This window comes from Polyodon spathula, chromosome 7 (genome assembly GCF_017654505.1).
Source record: "Polyodon spathula isolate WHYD16114869_AA chromosome 7, ASM1765450v1, whole genome shotgun sequence".
Lineage (NCBI taxonomy): Eukaryota > Metazoa > Chordata > Actinopteri > Acipenseriformes > Polyodontidae > Polyodon > Polyodon spathula.
The window spans coordinates 35,946,487-35,964,507 of record NC_054540.1 but is presented as its reverse complement, the minus strand read 5'-3'; the positions used below and the strand labels follow the sequence as shown (position 1 = coordinate 35,964,507).

At 40.6% G+C, this 18,021-nt stretch overlaps 1 protein-coding gene across 1 annotated transcript in view; it reads left to right on the top strand.

Moving 5' to 3' along the window:
* The window catches only part of LOC121318596 (protein Wnt-5b-like), a 101,736-nt gene that overhangs the window by 73,953 nt on the left and 9,762 nt on the right, over nt 1–18,021 (top strand). Inside the window, exons 2-4 of the mRNA XM_041255440.1 lie at nt 4,262–4,413; nt 5,641–5,888; nt 8,943–9,235. Of these exons, the coding sequence (XP_041111374.1) occupies nt 4,262–4,413; nt 5,641–5,888; nt 8,943–9,235 (693 nt within the window). The remainder of the gene's footprint in view (nt 1–4,261; nt 4,414–5,640; nt 5,889–8,942; nt 9,236–18,021) is intronic.

Sequence of the window (18,021 nt, the reverse complement as noted above, 5' to 3'; positions counted from 1 at the left end):
GGTGTAATCTGTTTCTAAAGGTTTCTGTTTTAAACTAAATAATTACGTTACAGAACAAGAAAATGTGTATTCGGTAATATTACTACTACTAATATTAATAATATTACACCTGTTCAGTACAGCCTTTTTATTAGAGAGAATGAACTGATTAAATAGAATAAGTAACTGCAGAAGATCAAATAAGTTTGTCAGAGCAGTTTCGAGGTTAAGCTAGGGTAAGGGAAGAGTCCTTCTGATACATATTTGAGAAGTGACAAGTTTGCCTTAGTGTGAAGGTGAGCACAGGTCTTTTTGGGTGTGGCTAAGAAGACATCAAAGGGGCTGTGTGTGATTGTGTGTCTTTATCATGCAGAGACCTTTCAGAAATAAGCTCTTACGCCAACCTGTCACTGCTGCAACCTGTTCCAGACAATCACTATGAAAATAATTAGAAGCTAGAGTGGCCAGCAAATGTACAGCTTCCAGGACCAGTACCACTATCAAACGCTTTAGCAAATAGTACAGAATGCAGTCAATTACATACATACATGGGTTACTATATGTGTTCCATAGTAACCATGGCCCTATCTGCACTCTATAAGGCATTATTAGCCAGTTTTGTATGTTGATGATGTCATCCAACATGGCCACCATGTTTTTTTTTTTTTATTGTAGCAACTGTTTTTGAGCAACTCAGAAGGAAAGAAAAGTAATAATAAGAATTTAATTATATACATATAATTAGAAGCTCCATCATTAATTGACCTTGATGTGAAAACCAAAGAAAATAGAAAAAACATTGAGTTAAAATATTTATTGATGTGGTTCATTGCTGTGAAGACAAAATGAACAGGTGTAAGATGGTGGAATGTGATAAAATCCTTATGGAAAAAACCAAAACAAAAACATTATAATGGTAAATCATGCTGTAATCATTAACCCACCATAACAGGAAGAATCAGAATGTTTATGTATGACATATATAATAATATATATATATATATATATATATATATATATATATAGAGAGAGAGAGAGAGAGAGAGAGAGAGAGAGAGAGAGAGAGAGAGAGAGAGAGTACTTTTCTGGGATACTTTTACTTTTACTCAAGTACGTTGTTTTAGAAAATATTGTACTTTTTACTCCACTACATTTCCCAGAAGCATCTCGTTTCTCGTTGTTTCAGCACACTGATTCTTGCGCTGCTCAGAATTCTGATTGGGACATGGTATGAGGAAGCCAAACCTATGGCAGGCGTGGCATGCCAAGTCGTATGTGTTGGAACGACAGGTCATCAGCTGATTGCTGGAATGGTGCGCCGTTTACTCGTTTGGAAAATATACATAACGTAACACTACCAAAGAAAATTACATCAAATCGTAATTTTAAGAGTTCGTACTATGATTTAAGGGGGGGACTAAACTGTACGTAAAGTGACATATCACATCGTTATGACGTTATAATTGTGAAACAAATTACAACATACACGAGTTAAAGATGTTTTAATGTTTTTTTTCCTTACATGTATAACAAAAGATGTTTTAGATGAAAGCAAAAGGGCAATATGGCACTTGGTAATGCAATTTACATCCCCTTAGTCATTGACACCTAACTTGGTACTTAATGTTCTCTCTCTCTCTCTCTCTCTCTCTCTATTAATCTCTCTCTCTCTCTCTCTCTCTCTCTCTCTCTCTCCTCTTATGTCCTTTTCTTTTTAATGTCTATCTAGTCATAACCTATTCGCATGTACTGTATCTCTATCTATATATATCAATAAAAACTTAATTACAAAAAAACACACAATGTCTCAATGTATATATATTATACAAAATGTATAGATATATATATATATATATATATATATATATAATATATATATATCTATTGCATATATATATATATCTATATATATATATATAATGGATAAATGATCGTGACTAAAATTTAAATTCCTGATTTGAGATTTAAATGTATATTAGGCCTATAGGTGTGTGTAAAATAGTGCCCCCGATGAATACCTTTGGTGTGTAACTCAGGGTAACAGCAGATTTCCATGGGTAGAATTTAAGGGCGGCTATTTTTTACTGCTGACACTTGAGTACTTTTAAGATATGACACTTTTGTACTTTTACTCAAGTAGTTTTTCCACACATGATGTATTTCAATAGCCTACATGTTGCTTTTCTGTATCCTAGTCAAAGGTTATCATGCCAGAGAAAATTATTTCTAAGAAAACGCGTTTCGTAGAAAATATTATAAAATCACAACTGTATCAGAGGTGAACTGCAATAAATCGAAAGGTGCAGCATACAGTAATAAAAAGGTCTCTCCTTTGAATGAGTTTACGGCAACAGGACAAGACGTAACTAGCGGCGACGCTATTGTTATGGAATTGTGTTTTAGTGGCTTTTATGGCCACATAGAACCCAATAGCATTTAACTGGAATCCCAAGAATGTCATTCTGTTCTCTACGGTACGGTTTTATTTGTGAACTGGTTTTATTTATTACTTTAAGAACATTACCTAAAATTACAATGTAGTACAAACACCTGGTTATCTAGTATAGGCTACAGCATATTTTTGTTACGGTGCAAGTCTACAGTATAATTCCAGCTGGAAAACAGAGACCAAGGTGCAAGTATTGCTCTTCGTTCCGTTTCCCATCCCGCTAAGATGTAGACTCACAATTTATCACGCTTTTACTTGGACATGGGCGCAGTATTGGTTTCCATCTCTCTATAACCCAGGCGAATCACACATCAATCCTAACTCAGTGTTGCATTCTATCTCAATAAGCACAGGCGAATCACATGTCAACCATTTTAACAGTCCAGTTAGTTCGTTTTTCACAGAAATGGGCCATAGGTGGAGAGATAAGTCGATTTTTTTTTTTTTTTTTTTTAAAAGCCAACTGGGCCATGCGCTTATTTGAGTATCCATTGTAAGCGTCCATTATATTATGTATTTTTTGTTATATAATAATGCTTCTTATACACTACTATTTTTCTGTGTGTAACGATGATTTTTAGGCGCATTACACAGGCAAGCCACACACAGGCAGAAAGCGGGCGCGAACTGGGGACCATTGGCACTAACTCATAGCGCCGATACCGCTGTACAAGAGCCAGCTCCTTTACAAGCAGTTATCAGCCAATATCAGGCTTATGTCTTCGTATGTGATTACGTTACGTACCAGCCCTGCTGCTGCCTTCCCCCCTGCACGCTACAATACAGTCTGTGCCAGTCACCTCAAATATAGCATCCCGTCATACAGCGCAGGCGTGTATCAAATCTTATGTACTGCGTGGGGCGGACAGCGCACTTTCTACAATTGTTACCGGTTTGGTTAACTTTTCCCATAACATTTGAAAAGCTTACAGCTGGACCAGTCAAAGCCATTGCAAATGGTTTATTACAACTGTCTGAGACCTTTGATGTAGAATGCAAATGAAGGATGGTGTTTACAATAAAATACAATCGCGGCAGTGACACATTATTCCAAACATATTTTATTAGCAGACTTGCTGATGCAGGAGTACACTTCATGTTGGTGTGCGTCTGTAAAGTAACAAGCCCAAATTATACATCTGCACCGCACACCTACAATACTGGGTGCATGGAAAGAACGATAAAAAAAAAGTTTTTCCACTTCGCTGACTGGAGGGCTCTCACCCGGCAGGAGATCGTGTTTAAACAGCCCGCAATCGCTATCCATTTGTTGTTTTCCTAACTGCGCTCTCAGGATAAGAGGTGGGTCTTGTACTTCACATCAGTCCCTCCTTGAGAGAGAGAGAGAGAGAGAGAGAGAGAGAGAGAGAGATGTAATTGCCGAAACCATCAGATTCAAAGACAGGCAGGAGGGGCGCCTGTACTGGTGATTTCGCTCACTCCTCCTGCGTCTCTTCTCATTTTCACCCCTTGAGTATCTTTTTTCATTCTGTCCAAAGTATAATCGTGTTTTTATTTTTTACACATTTAAATGGAGGCACTTGTCGGACCAATCAAAGCGAGGGAGATGAACACTCATAAAGACTCTTGTTAAAAATAAGATCTTCCGCAGAAGTTGGATTGCAAGTGAAAGAGTTGACACAGGAGTAAGGGAGAAATGGGCTTCGCAAAAGGGGGGATTTGAACGGCTTATTGAGGACATCGTTGAAGCACTATTACTAAGAACAGTTGGGGTTCTTTTCTGGCTCACAAGGGATTTAAAAATGCTTGCTTTTGGTTGATCTAAGCATTTTAATTTTTTTATTTTTATTTTTTTGCTTTTGATCATTTCAGAAAAACAGGTTTACGTTAAGATCTTTGGCTCAGGGGGGCATGGACCTCAGGCTGACCCAAGGACAGTTCACCATGACGGGGATCCACTTGCTACTTACAATCGCTCTCATCTCCTGCACTTCCCAGCTCTTTGTGGATGCAAACTCGTGGTGGTAAGTTATGCTGTCCTTACACGCACACGCACACGCACACGCACGCACACCCACACGCACACGCACACACACGCACACACACACACATTCAGTCACTAGTTTAAAACAAAAACTTGCGGTGATGTTGACAGCAGTGGCTTAAAATGACATCTCCTAAGCATCTGTCCACACTAAGTGCTGTATGAAGAATCTACGTTTTTAGTTAAAATGCATTCATACATTGTATACTTGCTGTTGGTGCTAAATTAAACACATGTATACGTATTGTTGTGGATTTCTGAAGGAGTATAAGGTCATTTTGACATTAGCTTGATGGCCGTGCTTTCAATGGAGATTATGGTGTTTCTCTGTTTTAACTATAACAATGCTTTGCTAATACAATATCTAGATGTTTATGTGACACACCAACACTGAGTCTCCCAGCCTGTGAATAAGTTAAAAACATTCTTGTTAACTGATGCTTTTCGTGACCTTCCGAGGCATTGTGGCACATGAGGCCATAGGGTTTTCCTGGATAAATATTATAAACACATACACAAACGTTAGTTGTTTACACTCATTATACATATATGAGTCTTCTACTATTTAGGCTACTGTTGGACACAATTTGAAGCGTTATAATTTTTTTATGAAGCGATTCGGTGACAAAAATAACAACAAAAAATAAACCCAATAAGCGTATGTATGTAAAGTACTGGAGTCTGATTTCCCAGCCAGACGCCAATTAACAGTCAATACCATTACAGTAATTGTAACACGGGTTGGTTGATTACTTCATTAAACTTGTCTTAGTTTGGAGTAGCACATCGTGACACTAATCTTAGAGAGCGAGAGTGAGAGGGAGGTGTATTGTTCAAATACACGGAGAGAATGAGGATCCAAGTGCACTTCTAATAATTAAATCCCCCAGATGTGGAAGCTGGTTTATTGTTGATTGGTCAATTTCAACACCTCATACAATGTTCAACCGACAGCAGTCATTGTGAAAAAATAAGCTAAAATAATGTAGCCTACCTGTGGAAAACCAACTGACATGATAATTTGCCATTCATGAACTCATATAAAGGAAACACGTTTAATTTAGACAGGCTAAATATATCATCCAATGTGACTATAATGAAATCGGCTGAGACCACCGACAGATGCAGAGATTGTCAACGCGTGCATATAGTGGGGTGATGACAATTCTAACGTGACAAACTGTCCTTTTCCCTTTTCTGGCTGTAGGTCTTTAGCAATGAACCCCATTCAGAGACCCGAGATGTACATCATAGGAGCGCAGCCTCTGTGCAGTCAGCTCATGGGACTGTCGCAGGGCCAGCGGAAACTGTGCCAGCTCTACCAGGATCACATGGTGTACATCGGCGAAGGGGCCAAGACGGGCATCAAGGAGTGTCAGTTTCAATTCAGGCAGAGGAGGTGGAACTGTAGCACGGTGGACAACACCTCGGTCTTTGGACGGGTCATGCAAATAAGTAAGCTGTGTTGGGCATTTAAGGAATACAGTTGTTATACCTCTTTATTTTCCAAAATATTCTAGCTGTGCTCAGATAGCCCCCAGCCACCGCCATGTTGTTTATAGTTTGAGTCACATTTTTATAGCACTCGCCCACTTTTACGATACTGCAATATAGCAGGACCCGTGTGTACTCCTGCATTGTATATTAGAGTAGCGGTCCTCAATTCCCAGACATGCTACGAAAACTTGACATTATTTGTGTGTGCATTTATTCATTGTCTGAAAAAAACATTAAAAATACACTGCATTACCACATGCATATGTCTTTATGAACTAATATTGCAAAATGAGTAAGAATCAATTTACGGGCACTCAAATTGCAACGCTGTGTTGCTTATTGCTAGAGATCGGGTTCATTACAAACAAGCATCACAGACATGATTCAGTATATATATATATATATATATATATATATATATATATATATATATATATATATATATATATATATATATAGTTAGTACATATGTAGTACGTTTAGACATCTGTAAAATAGCCTGTTCCACAGACCGTTTATCTTTTCACGCTGCAATAAAGGCTGCACAGTTCGGGGTCAATGACAAGGGCAACATGCGCTTTCCCGCTTAGAATGCAGACTGTCTTATTATCCTTTCTTATTGTTTTTAAAAGCCCAGATACGCTATCAAAAAGTAGAAGCCGTGACTCTTACAACAATAGGGTGTGATATCCGTTTTGTATAAAAAGGTGTAAGGTAACTTTTCCCGGAAAAAAGACGACCCCCCAGTTTCCCACAAATTGCAAAAGTGTTATTTGCAGTCCATCGCTAGGTTTATATTGAGGTGTTAGCTCGGCCATTGTCCGCAGCCTCTTTTGAAATGCAATTATCTGATGGTAAGAAGTCGAGAAATCTGGGCGGACTTTTTGATGTCTCCGGCCACAGGACAATAAAACTGAATTCTTCAATAGGTTACATCCCTCTGATTTCCATGACCAGTCCGAACTCACAGCGCGCATACTAGCCTGTCCGTCTGTCACAGCTAGTCAGCACAAGCCGTGTGAGTCCATGAACCCTATTCCAAACACACAGATTCGGACATAATACGACTGCAATCTCATTGTGTATAATGTATAATGGAGGATCTGTGTACGACGGTAGATTAATTGAAGTCTTTGAAATACACAGAGGACTAGATTTACGTTATCTCTAAAGTCAATACTACTTAAAAAAAGAACACAACAAAATCCAAACAATGTAATATGATACACAACACACAACTCTGGATGTCAATGTAAAACTGTTTATGCACAACTTATGAAAACGGTTGGTAACGATTTTATTTTTTATATAACAAGGCACTGGAGCTTAATAAAAATGGCTTCTTTCGAGACACTTGCGTTCCATTGTGTTATTTAGATAGTACACCTGTCTTTTTTTCTTTCATATACAAAGTGAACACACATTCCCACGTGCACAGCAGATGCAAGGTGGTTTGAGAAAAAAAAAAAAGTTGTTGGCGGAGATAAATGTAAGGATGACTTTTCTTTGTCATTCATAAAAAAAGGCAGGGTGTGGAATGAGTGCGTGAGAACCTTCAGCACCTCCGACCCTTTCCTTTTCAGTCTTCCTCACATTCTTCTTTCACAACTGTTTGATTGCGTTACGGGACGCGCTCTTACTAATGAATGTTCACCTGAGAGTTGTAGCACGTCATTATTTAAACCCATTTATTTATGTATTTATTTGTAGTTCTGTGGTTACATATTTTTTTATTTATTTAATTTCGGTACAAACCTACTGCAAATGGCAAATACAGTCAGCAAGGCTTTCCAATTCATATACTATCAAATATTAGACTATTACAGTAAACCGTGTAATAATACAGATGCGACAGTTAGAACCGTTGAAAATATCAACACTGTATCTGTTCCCTAAAGAAATCTTACAAATATAACAAATGCAGCAGTTGTTTTGGGTGTAAACAAACTAGATTGTCAACATTGTATTCAGGGCCGTGGGGACCTGCAGCAATTTTAAACCAATAAAAAATAGTATTTACATTTTGTGACACCAGAGGGCACCACTGTTCCATTTCCACATTATTAGGAAAATCAATCATCAATGATTACCTTTCTAGGGATTCTTTAAGTAGCTCTTATTATAGAATCATGGATCTTGTCTACAAAGTATAGACAGTGCCTTCAATAGCACTGTGGTCCCTGTACTGTACTGTGCTTCTGGGGCTGGGCTGTCTTGACCCCCTACTGAGCCACAAACACCAGGTCATACCCAGAGCACCTGGTGTTCATTGAAGGTCTAAAAACTGAGCAGCCAATCTCCCCTGGTTTGAGATAGTACAGTATTCTGATCAAATTCAAATACACTGATGCAATAGAAGCCTCCATCCATTTAAAATGTGCATACTGTCAAACCAGATAACTGCTGACTGACTTTTCAACAAGATTGAAAGGAGTGCTAACTGATGTTTCAGTGTTATTGCTGCTCCAATTCTAGCTCTTTGCTCGTTTTGTTTTTTCTTTATTAATTAGTCATTTAGCAGATGCTTTTATCCAAAATGACTTACAGAGACTAGGGGGTGAACTACACATCAACAACTGTTGCAGAGTCACTTATAATACGGACATAGGTTTTATGTCTCATCTGAAGGATTTTATTTTCATTATCTCTAATAGTATCTTGTACTGAAAAATAAATAAAAATGGGCGCAGATTTACATTTTAGCATATTTGATAAAAGTAATGATAAATGAGAGGAGGCCATTTGGCCCACAAGAGCAGTTTAGAGTGGAGCTGCCTTCCTGAGATATGCACACAGGTCTGCAGAGCTGAAAGAGTGCACTACTTTACAATGGGACCCCTTGCAATCCCAGTAAGGCAGTCAGAGCATTCATTTATCAAATACTGCAACTTGTGGAAGGCGTGTCAAGGTTTCCAATAAAACACCATAGAATCGCAAGGGCACTCACAGGCATGTTAACCAACTGTGTGTGTGTGTGTGTGTGTCTGTGTGTGTGTGTGTGTGTCTCTCCAGGCAGCAGGGAAACAGCCTTCATCTACGCAGTGAGCGCGGCGGGTGTGGTGAACGCAATCAGCCGGGCCTGCAGGGAGGGGGAGTTGTCCACCTGTGGCTGCAGCCGGGCCGCTCGCCCCAAGGACCTTCCCCGGGACTGGCTGTGGGGGGGCTGCGGTGACAACGTGGACTATGGGTACCGCTTTGCCAAGGAGTTCGTGGATGCCCGCGAGAGGGAGAAGAATTACCCCAAGGGCTCGGAGGAGCATGCACGCACCCTCATGAACCTGCAGAACAACGAGGCTGGAAGACAGGTACGCAACCACCTAACCCCAGCTCAACTGCCGCTTCTACTGCGGGCAAGGCTGGTTAACATAAGAGGAAAGGACCTAGGGGAAGGATGAGGGGGTGGTTTCAACTGAGGGACTGCTGTGAATGGATAACATTTCTCATATTTTAGGAATCTTTTAAACTCCTCAGCGTGCTGGTTAAAGTCCCTAGGTGGATCAGAGGTAAAGTCACTGTTGTCTCGAAGTTGGTTATATTAAATTTTGGGGGAGGGGTTGTTTAAAAAAGCATAAATCGCTGGTATCACAGCAGTCCCTTGGTTGAAACCACAACCTTGTCCCCCCCACCTCCCCTTTCCTCTTATGGGAACTGGACTCAACCATTATTCTAACTGTGTGGGTGTTCCAAATCATTGTTTAACGACAGGCTAGTAGTAGTGATGTCACAATAATGGCTTCGTACAGCCAGTCTCCAGCCACTGCAACCTCACCTACAATGAATTACCATGTCTTTTGAAGGGCAGTGCTCCCTCGTTATTCCACTATTTGATCATTCATGAATTTGGTAAAGTGTTTACAGTAAATTGTACGTGTGCTGTATCATATTGGATAATAGCCCTTCACTAGTCCACTGTTTTCAATATCAGCACTATATTTTAATACATATAAAACTAACGATATGAAAGTTGAAAAAAAATTACTCCGAAAAGTGATTTGACAGCTTCTTCCTGCAGCTAAGACGTTTCTTACCCTGCCCGTCAGCAAATGTGACTATACCTTCAAAAAGGGGGAACCCTTACAATAAAACACATAAAGACCTGTGTGTGGAAAAATACATAAATATGTTGTAGTACCTGAATACAAATTTGAATACAGTGGCTTGCGAAAGTATTGACCCCCCCTTGGCATTTTTCCTATTTTGTTGCCTTACAACCTGGAATTAAAATAGATTTTTATTTGGATTTCATGTAATGGACATACACAAAATAGTCCAAATTGGTGAAGTGAAATGAAAAAAATAACTTGTTTCAAAAAATTCTAAAAAATAAATAACGGAAAAGTGGTGCGTGCATATGTATTCACCCCCTTTGCTATTAAGCCTCTAAATAAGATCTGGTGCAACCAATTACCTTCAGAAGTCACATAATTAGTTAAATAAAGTCCACCTATGTGCAATCTAAGTGTCACATTATCTCAGTATATATACACCTGTTCTGAAAGGCCCCACAGTCTGCAACACCACTAAGCAAGGGGCACCACCAAGCAAGCGGCACCATGAAGACCAATGAGCTCTCCAAACAGGTCAGGGACAAAGTTGTGGAGAAGTAAAGATCAGGGTTGGGTTATAAAAAAATATCCGAAACTTTGAACATCCCATGGAGCACCATTAAAGCCATTATTAAAAAATGGAAAGAATATGGAACCACAACAAACCTGGCAAAAGAGGGCCGCCCACCAAAACTCACGGACCAGGCAAGGAGGGCATTAATCAGAGAGGCAACAAAGATACCAAAGATAACCCTGAAGGAGCTGCAAAGCTCCACAGCGGAGAATGGAGTATCTGTCCATAGGACCACTTTAAGCTGTACACTCCACAGAGCTGGGCTTTATGGAAGAAAAAAGCCATTGCTTAAAGAAAAAAATAAGCAAACACATTTGGTGTTTGCCAAAAGGCATGTGGGAGACTCCCCAAACATATGGAAGAAGGTACTCTGGTCAGATGAGACTAAAATTGAGCTTTTTGGCCATCAAGGAAAACGTTATGTCTGGCGCAAACCCAACACCTCTCATCACCCCGAGAGCACCATCCCCACAGTGAAGCATGGTGGTGGCAGCACCATACTGTGGGGATGTTTTTCATCAGCAGGGACTGGGAAACTGGTCAGAATTGAAGGAATGATGGATGGCGCTAAAAACAGGGAAATTCTTGAGGGAAACCTGTTTCAGTCTCCCAGAGATTTGAGACTGGGACGGAGGTTCACCTTCCAGCAGGACAATGACCCTAAGCATACTGCTAAAGCAACACTCGAGTGGTTTAAAGGGAAACATTTAAATGTCTTGGAATGGCCTAGTCAAAGCCCAGACCTCAATCCAATTGAGAATCTGTGGTATGACTTAAAGATTGCTGTACACCAGCGGAACCCATCCAACTGGAGCAGTTTTGCCTTGAAGAATGGGCAAAAATCCCAGTGGCTAGATGTGCCAAGCTTATAGATACATACCCCAAGAGACATGCAGCTGTAATTGCTGCAAAAGGTGGCTCTACAAAGTATTGACTTTGGGGGGGTGAATACTTACGCACGCTCAAGTTTTCTGTTTTTTTGTCTTATTTCTTGTTTGTTTCACAATAAAAAATATTTTGCATCTTCAAAGTGGTAGGCATGTTGTGTAAATCAAATGATACAAACCCCCAAAAAATCCATTTTAATTGCAGGTTGTAAGGCAACAAAAAGGAAAAATGCCAAGGGGGGTCAATACTTTCGCAAGCCACTGTATGACATTGTTTGACATTTCAACTAGAGATCTTGATAAACGCCTGTTAAAGAATTTGATCATGTCCTTTCGTATTGCTATATAAAATCAAATAATTAACAAATCAAATAATGTGCCTGTTCCCTGTTTGTAGTGGAATTTACTTACATAGATAGTTAGACCACATACAGTGGCTCTCAAAAGTATTCACCCCCCCTTTGGACTTTTTCACATTTTATTGTGTTACAACATGGAATCAAAATTGATTTAATTAGGAGTATTTGCCACTGATCAACACAAAAAAGTTCACAACGTCAAAGTGAAAAGTAAAATCTACAATTGTTAATTACAAATATAACATGTTGTAACACAATAAAATGTGGAAAAGTCCAAGGGGGGTGAATACTTTTGAGAGCCACTCTGCAAAACTATGGCAGGTATCCAAGGTCCAGAGCCTGGTGCCTGAAGTTCTTTTAGGACATTATTAAAGTGGTTTTGAGAAACATTGGGCTATGACCCTTGTCCCATCCCATAACCCTCCCCCACTCCAACCCACTCCATTGACAGGAAATGAGCAGAGGAAGTGATTTATTCACAACAGGGTCTCAGGCTGGCATATTGAGATGAGTTCTCGACTCCTCCCCTAGTTACAGCTCTCTGCACTGAGGAGCTAATCGCCCAAAATGTTTTTCATTTACAAGGCCTTCATTTTTGTGGTTAAGGGTTAGAGGTTTAAATTTACAGCTACGACCAAACGTTTTGCATCACCTTTTATAGAATGAACTCATTTTGTTTTATAAAGTTGAATGAAATCTGCTGAATAATGTTACGTTAACATACTGAATTACATACCGCTTTGTAGTTTTCCGTATACTTAATAGAAAACTGACAAAAATTGAAAAATGTGACATAAGAAATTTGGCTTACTATTTATTATGCCTTCCTGTAAACTTTTGCAATGTCATTTTGTAGTTTCTTTGAATCCATGATGTTAAATAAAATATCTAAATTATGTTCATATATTTTGTTCAATCCTAAAATGCTAGGTGATGCTAAACTTTTGGCCATAGCTGTAGCTCATGTATAGCTCCAAGTTTAAAGAAAAGACACAGGTAAAAACTACTTGAATGAAATGTGATGTTACAAACAAAGAAAAAACTGTTAAAAATTATACATTCCCCAACATACTGGCTTCAGATTGTAAATGCGCGAATGCCTTGGTGCAGTGTCTGTGTTACACTGAATAAAGCCCCCTCTGCAACAGTTTTGAGTATGTGTTACAAAAATCTCTGCTTGAATATATAGTAAAAAGAATAAATGATTGTGTGAGCTGTTGTTTATAAATATATATCGTACACAGTGGTGCAGAGATTCTTTAGCCATGCAGACAGGGGTGTGGTGGTGTGGGGTTTGGATAACATGTCCGGAAGCTGACTTCACTGGAAGCGATCATGGAGGCCCTAGCAGCCAAGCGGCTCAGTGGTTAGTGTGTGTGCCAGCCATTGAAGTGGGATTGGTCTGCGGTTGGCACTGACTAAGCCTGGCTTTACTGAAATTGGTACTTTCTGAGCTGGCAGACAGCCTCCGCAGACTAGAACACTGACTGTTTACTAAGCCATGAGGTGGCCTGCAATGCCTCAAGGTCGCTGGTGTCTTATAAGGTTGGTCTCATAAGATATGTCCTAATTCGTGTGGAAATAAAAAATAAATACATAGAAAAAGTAATGAAATTGAAATAGGATAGAAGAAAGACATACTGGTAACTGTTATTTTAAAATGTAACAATTGTGTTGTTAAGCGTGAAGCAGTTTTGATACGCTGACATCTGGAGTGCATTATAAGTATGTAGCCACCACTCCTAGGATATAATGGGGACTTATAATGAATTTGTGACTGAGAAGGGGCCTCAGCTGGTCACCATGGCAACACAATGGTGGGCCTTTCATCTGATTGAAGGCTGTCCTTGTGTGGTTTTTGAGTCTATTAAGGAAGGCCTGCATGTAAAGGGAAGCTCAAAGATGAGTTTGACCTCCAAGCTCATGAGGAGTGGAGGAGCCTTCAGTCTGTCCTTCTCCCCTCTCCCCTGCAGTCTCTCCCTCTGCCCTTTCCCCTCGAGTCTGCTGTCCCCTCTCCCTCAAGCCTGCAGTCTCCCCCCTCTCCTCTCTTCCCAGGAGCCCCCAGTCTCCCTCTCCCCTCTCCCCTGCAGTCTCTCCCTCTGCCCTTTCCCCTCGAGTCTGCTGTCCCCTCTCCCTCAAGCCTGCAGTCTCCCCCCTCTCCTCTCTTCCCAGGAGCCCCCAGTCTCCCTCTCCCCTCTTCCCAGCAAAGAGGTCGTCAAAGAATCTCATCAACAGGTTCAGCTGTTGAGGCCATCTGGACAGAAGAGTGGGTGAAAGATAGGGTGGGCCTGCTAAATCAGGGGGCCTGTGCTGTTTACAGAATTGTGAAGAATGGTGTGAACCGAACACAGCGGGAAGGGGGGCTGGGGTTGACACAGCCTGAGTGACTGGAGGGATATTGAGAAGGCATGTGAGAGGGGCTAGGGCAATTTTAGCACACTGCAATATACTTTTATGAGCACCATTTTTAAGAAAAAAACATCGGAATAGGCTACTGTTACAATTATAATCCAAACCATTGTACAGTGTTTCCCTAAGGCAACCTTCAATACTTTAATGTTAAAAGGCAGTGTGGTCATGGCTTCTAATTGCCCCCCTGATGCCATTCCACAAGCAAAAAGCACAATCTCTTAACTATGGATTCTGCTGTATTACACTATGTAACACAATTTTTGTTCCTGGGTAGTAAGTGTTATTTCCTAATTGCTTATGCCTCAAAAGTATAGAAAATGGCTATTATTCCCCACAAACTTTGCTTTTGTGACCAGGACAGTGATATTTTGAAATTTACCTATTTCCAATGAGAAAACGGTCTTTTCGTTCACATAAAGTCAGAAAAAAACAACAAATGAATCCAAATTAACATGTATTTATACTAAAGTAATACAAAAATGACTACAGATGATTTAGAAGTGAGTAGTTTTTCGAGATTTACAATTATATTGTAAATCACTTTCGTGAATCAGCCCCCAAATGTAGTCTCCCATCATGTTCTCGTTATACTGCCCTTGCTAGCGGCGTTCAAAGTCCAGTATATCCTGGTGGAAGTGCTCGCCTTGCTCCTCCGAGTACGCTCCCATATTCTTCTTGAATTTATCAAGATGAGCATCAGGGATATGGACTTTGAGGGACATCCTACAGTCCATTGTGCCGTAGTTCTTTACCAGAGTCTCAACCAGCTCCAGATAGTTTTTGGCCTTGTGATTGCCCAGGAAGCCCCGAACCACTGCGACAAAGCTGTTCCAAGCCGCTTTGTCTTTACTAGTGAGCTTCTTGGGGAATTCATTGCACTCCAGGATCTTCTTTATCTGTGGTCCGACGAAGACACCGACTTTGACCTTTGCCTCAGACAGCTTAGGGAAGAAGTCTTGAAGGTACTTGAAGGCTGCCGACTCCTTATCTAGAGCTCTGACAAATTGTTTGATAAGGCCCAATTTGATGTGCAGTGGTGGAATCAGCACCTTCCGGGGGTCCACCAGTGGCTCCCACTTGACGTTGTTCCTCCCCACAGAGAACTCGGTCCGCTGTGGCCAGTCCCGCCTGTGGTAGTGCGCCTTGGTGTCCCTGCTGTCCGAAAGGCAAAGGTAGCAGGGAAACTTGGTAAAACCACCTTGGAGACCCATCAGGAATGCCACCATTGCAGCCTCTTGATGCCATCTCAGAAAAATGCAGATATGTATCCACTTAGGCAGCTGGAACTAAACTGAACTGGTGGGCTTAAAACCCCTGTATTTATACTACTATTTATATTACTGGAAAGTTCTAGAAGTTACTCCAAGTTTACTCAGCACTGAATCTATCTGGAATGTTCTAGAAAATAGGTAAATTTCAAAATATCACTGTCCTGGTCACAAAAGCAAAGTTTGTGGGGAATAATAGCCATTTTCTATACTTTTGAGGCATAAGCAATTAGGAAATAACACTTACTACCCAGGAACCAAAAAAAAAAAAAAATGTGTTACACGGTGTTATAAAGGAGGAGTACATCTGTATTATCTTATAGAAACCCTAACAAAACAATAGACCACAGCATCACTAATAGCAACACAGTGACTGTTAAACACATGAATCACAGTGGTGCTGATACTGTAGCACATTGTCTGTTTGGCAGAGATATGACACCAAGGTACTGTAGAGATTGTCAATGTATATGGTGTGTTCATTCCATTGTGATGCTATAGGTATGTCAAATACCATTGCCCCTTAGTACAGAACTGTTTGTATTGTGGTGCTGGTATGCACTGCAGCTGAAGAGCCCTTTCTGAAGAGTGGCTTGCTGTTTTCTGCTGATGGTTTGTCACAGGAATGCAGGGTTAGTTAACAGCAACAAATTCAAGTTGGAAAGTGTGCAATTGTTTTTAGATAGAGTAAGAGTGGCTTGCAAGTTTATAACGAGCAACCAAATGGTTCGGGTGCCCTTGGAGGGCGAGAGGTCAAGGGTTTAATCCTCATTCGGTGTCAGAGTGCTTGCAGATCACAATGTAAAACTAACTTCAAAACACAGCTGATATGCAGCTAGCTGGCCACATGGGGGTGGGGTGGGGGGTGTCCCGCTCCGGGCGGGGGGTTCACACACCTCTGGTTTTTTGTTTGTTTGATTTTTCTCCTGTGATCTGCTCCGAGTGCTGCTTGGTTGCATCCCCAGGGATTGGTCCTCGTTGTGGTTTGGATTACATTGTCGAGCTGTCAGAAAGCTGCAATGTAAGCCTCTCCCATGGGAGTCTGCTCAGGAGGACATGCATTTATAGTTTTGGGTTTGCAGGTCATAGAGGCACAGAAACAGACCCTTACTAAAAATGACCATGCCAATTATTATTATTTTATTTTTTTTTGCATTAAATGTTCATTTTTTACATTTGTCTTTATGCTTTGCTTGGATTTTGTCACGGTTTTAGTACAATAAACTTGACAGGACTGATTCAGTGGAATTAGATAGAGGGTTGAAGGGAAAACAAATAATAAAAAATAAAACAAAGACAGCAAAGCCAACAAGCATGTTTGAGGGGTGGGGGGCAGTGTAGCTACCTGAAAATTAGGCGTGAAGCTGGCGCATTTACTCAAGCAAGATGGAAGTCTAGCGTGAATGTACTGGGGCCAGGCTGGCTGGCTGCCTGTAAGACAGACACCAGCACTGGAGGCACATAGAAAAGGCAACAGGCATATTCCGGCTGTGCGTGCAGCACTGTGTAGCACTCGTTAAAGTTAATTCGTTAACTTGTCTGTGGCAATGTAGTAATGAATTTTACTGGCATTGCAATGGTTCTGTACTGAGGTGAAGTAGCAGCACAGTGTGAAGCTACTGTAGCCATCACAGCAGTATAGACTAAGAGCAACACTGCTGGTTATCAAGGTGCAGTAACCTGGGGTCACATCACTACCTGACTGCATTGTGATGACATAACACTCTGCAGACTGCGTTGTGATGACATAACTCTGTGCAGAGTGTGTTATCATGTCATAACACTGTGCAGACTGCGTTGTCATGTCATAACACTGTGCAGACTGCGTTGTCATGTCATAACACTGTTTCGGCAGGGATTCTTCAGTGCAGTGAAAAAACAACCAAAACAAACAAAAACAACTTTTACAAACTTTGTAAAACTGTGTGGCAAACCTTTTTCTCAGTGCCCTCAGTTCATTTTTTTTGGTAATACTTCCTAAAATATAAATACAAATATGTTTTAGTTTGGCCCTTCCCCCATCAATAATGGCATTGACTTTGATAAAAATGGAAATAATTTGTAGGCAATTGGTACAGTTTTTCTAGAGGATTTTTTTTATTATTATTGTTAGTACAAGGCACACTTTTTAAGTCTTTTGAGGAACTTTCTTAGTTACTACTTTAGTAACACTAGCACTTTTATTTTCAGGTGACTAAAATGGTGCAGATTCAGATAAGCACCCCTTCCTTTACCTTCAGCTGTAATGCAAAGCACCACAATACCAATCCAGATCCACTTAGGCACCTTCACAAAGCTTTCTCTCGGGTACAACACATTCCATTCTCTCCTGCCTCTCCCTCTCCCCCTTATCTCTTAGACCTTCTCGCTGTGGCTTGTTTACCTAGCTAGCTCTTTGCGGGGAATAGCTGCCCATCAGAGCAGCGCATTTTCTGTTGGGGGAGTTGTCATCAAATAAAATGGATGGGCTTCCTGCCCCAGTGTAGCTATCTATCATTTTCAGTGTCACTCACACAGCAGGTACATAAACAGCTGCTTTCAAGGA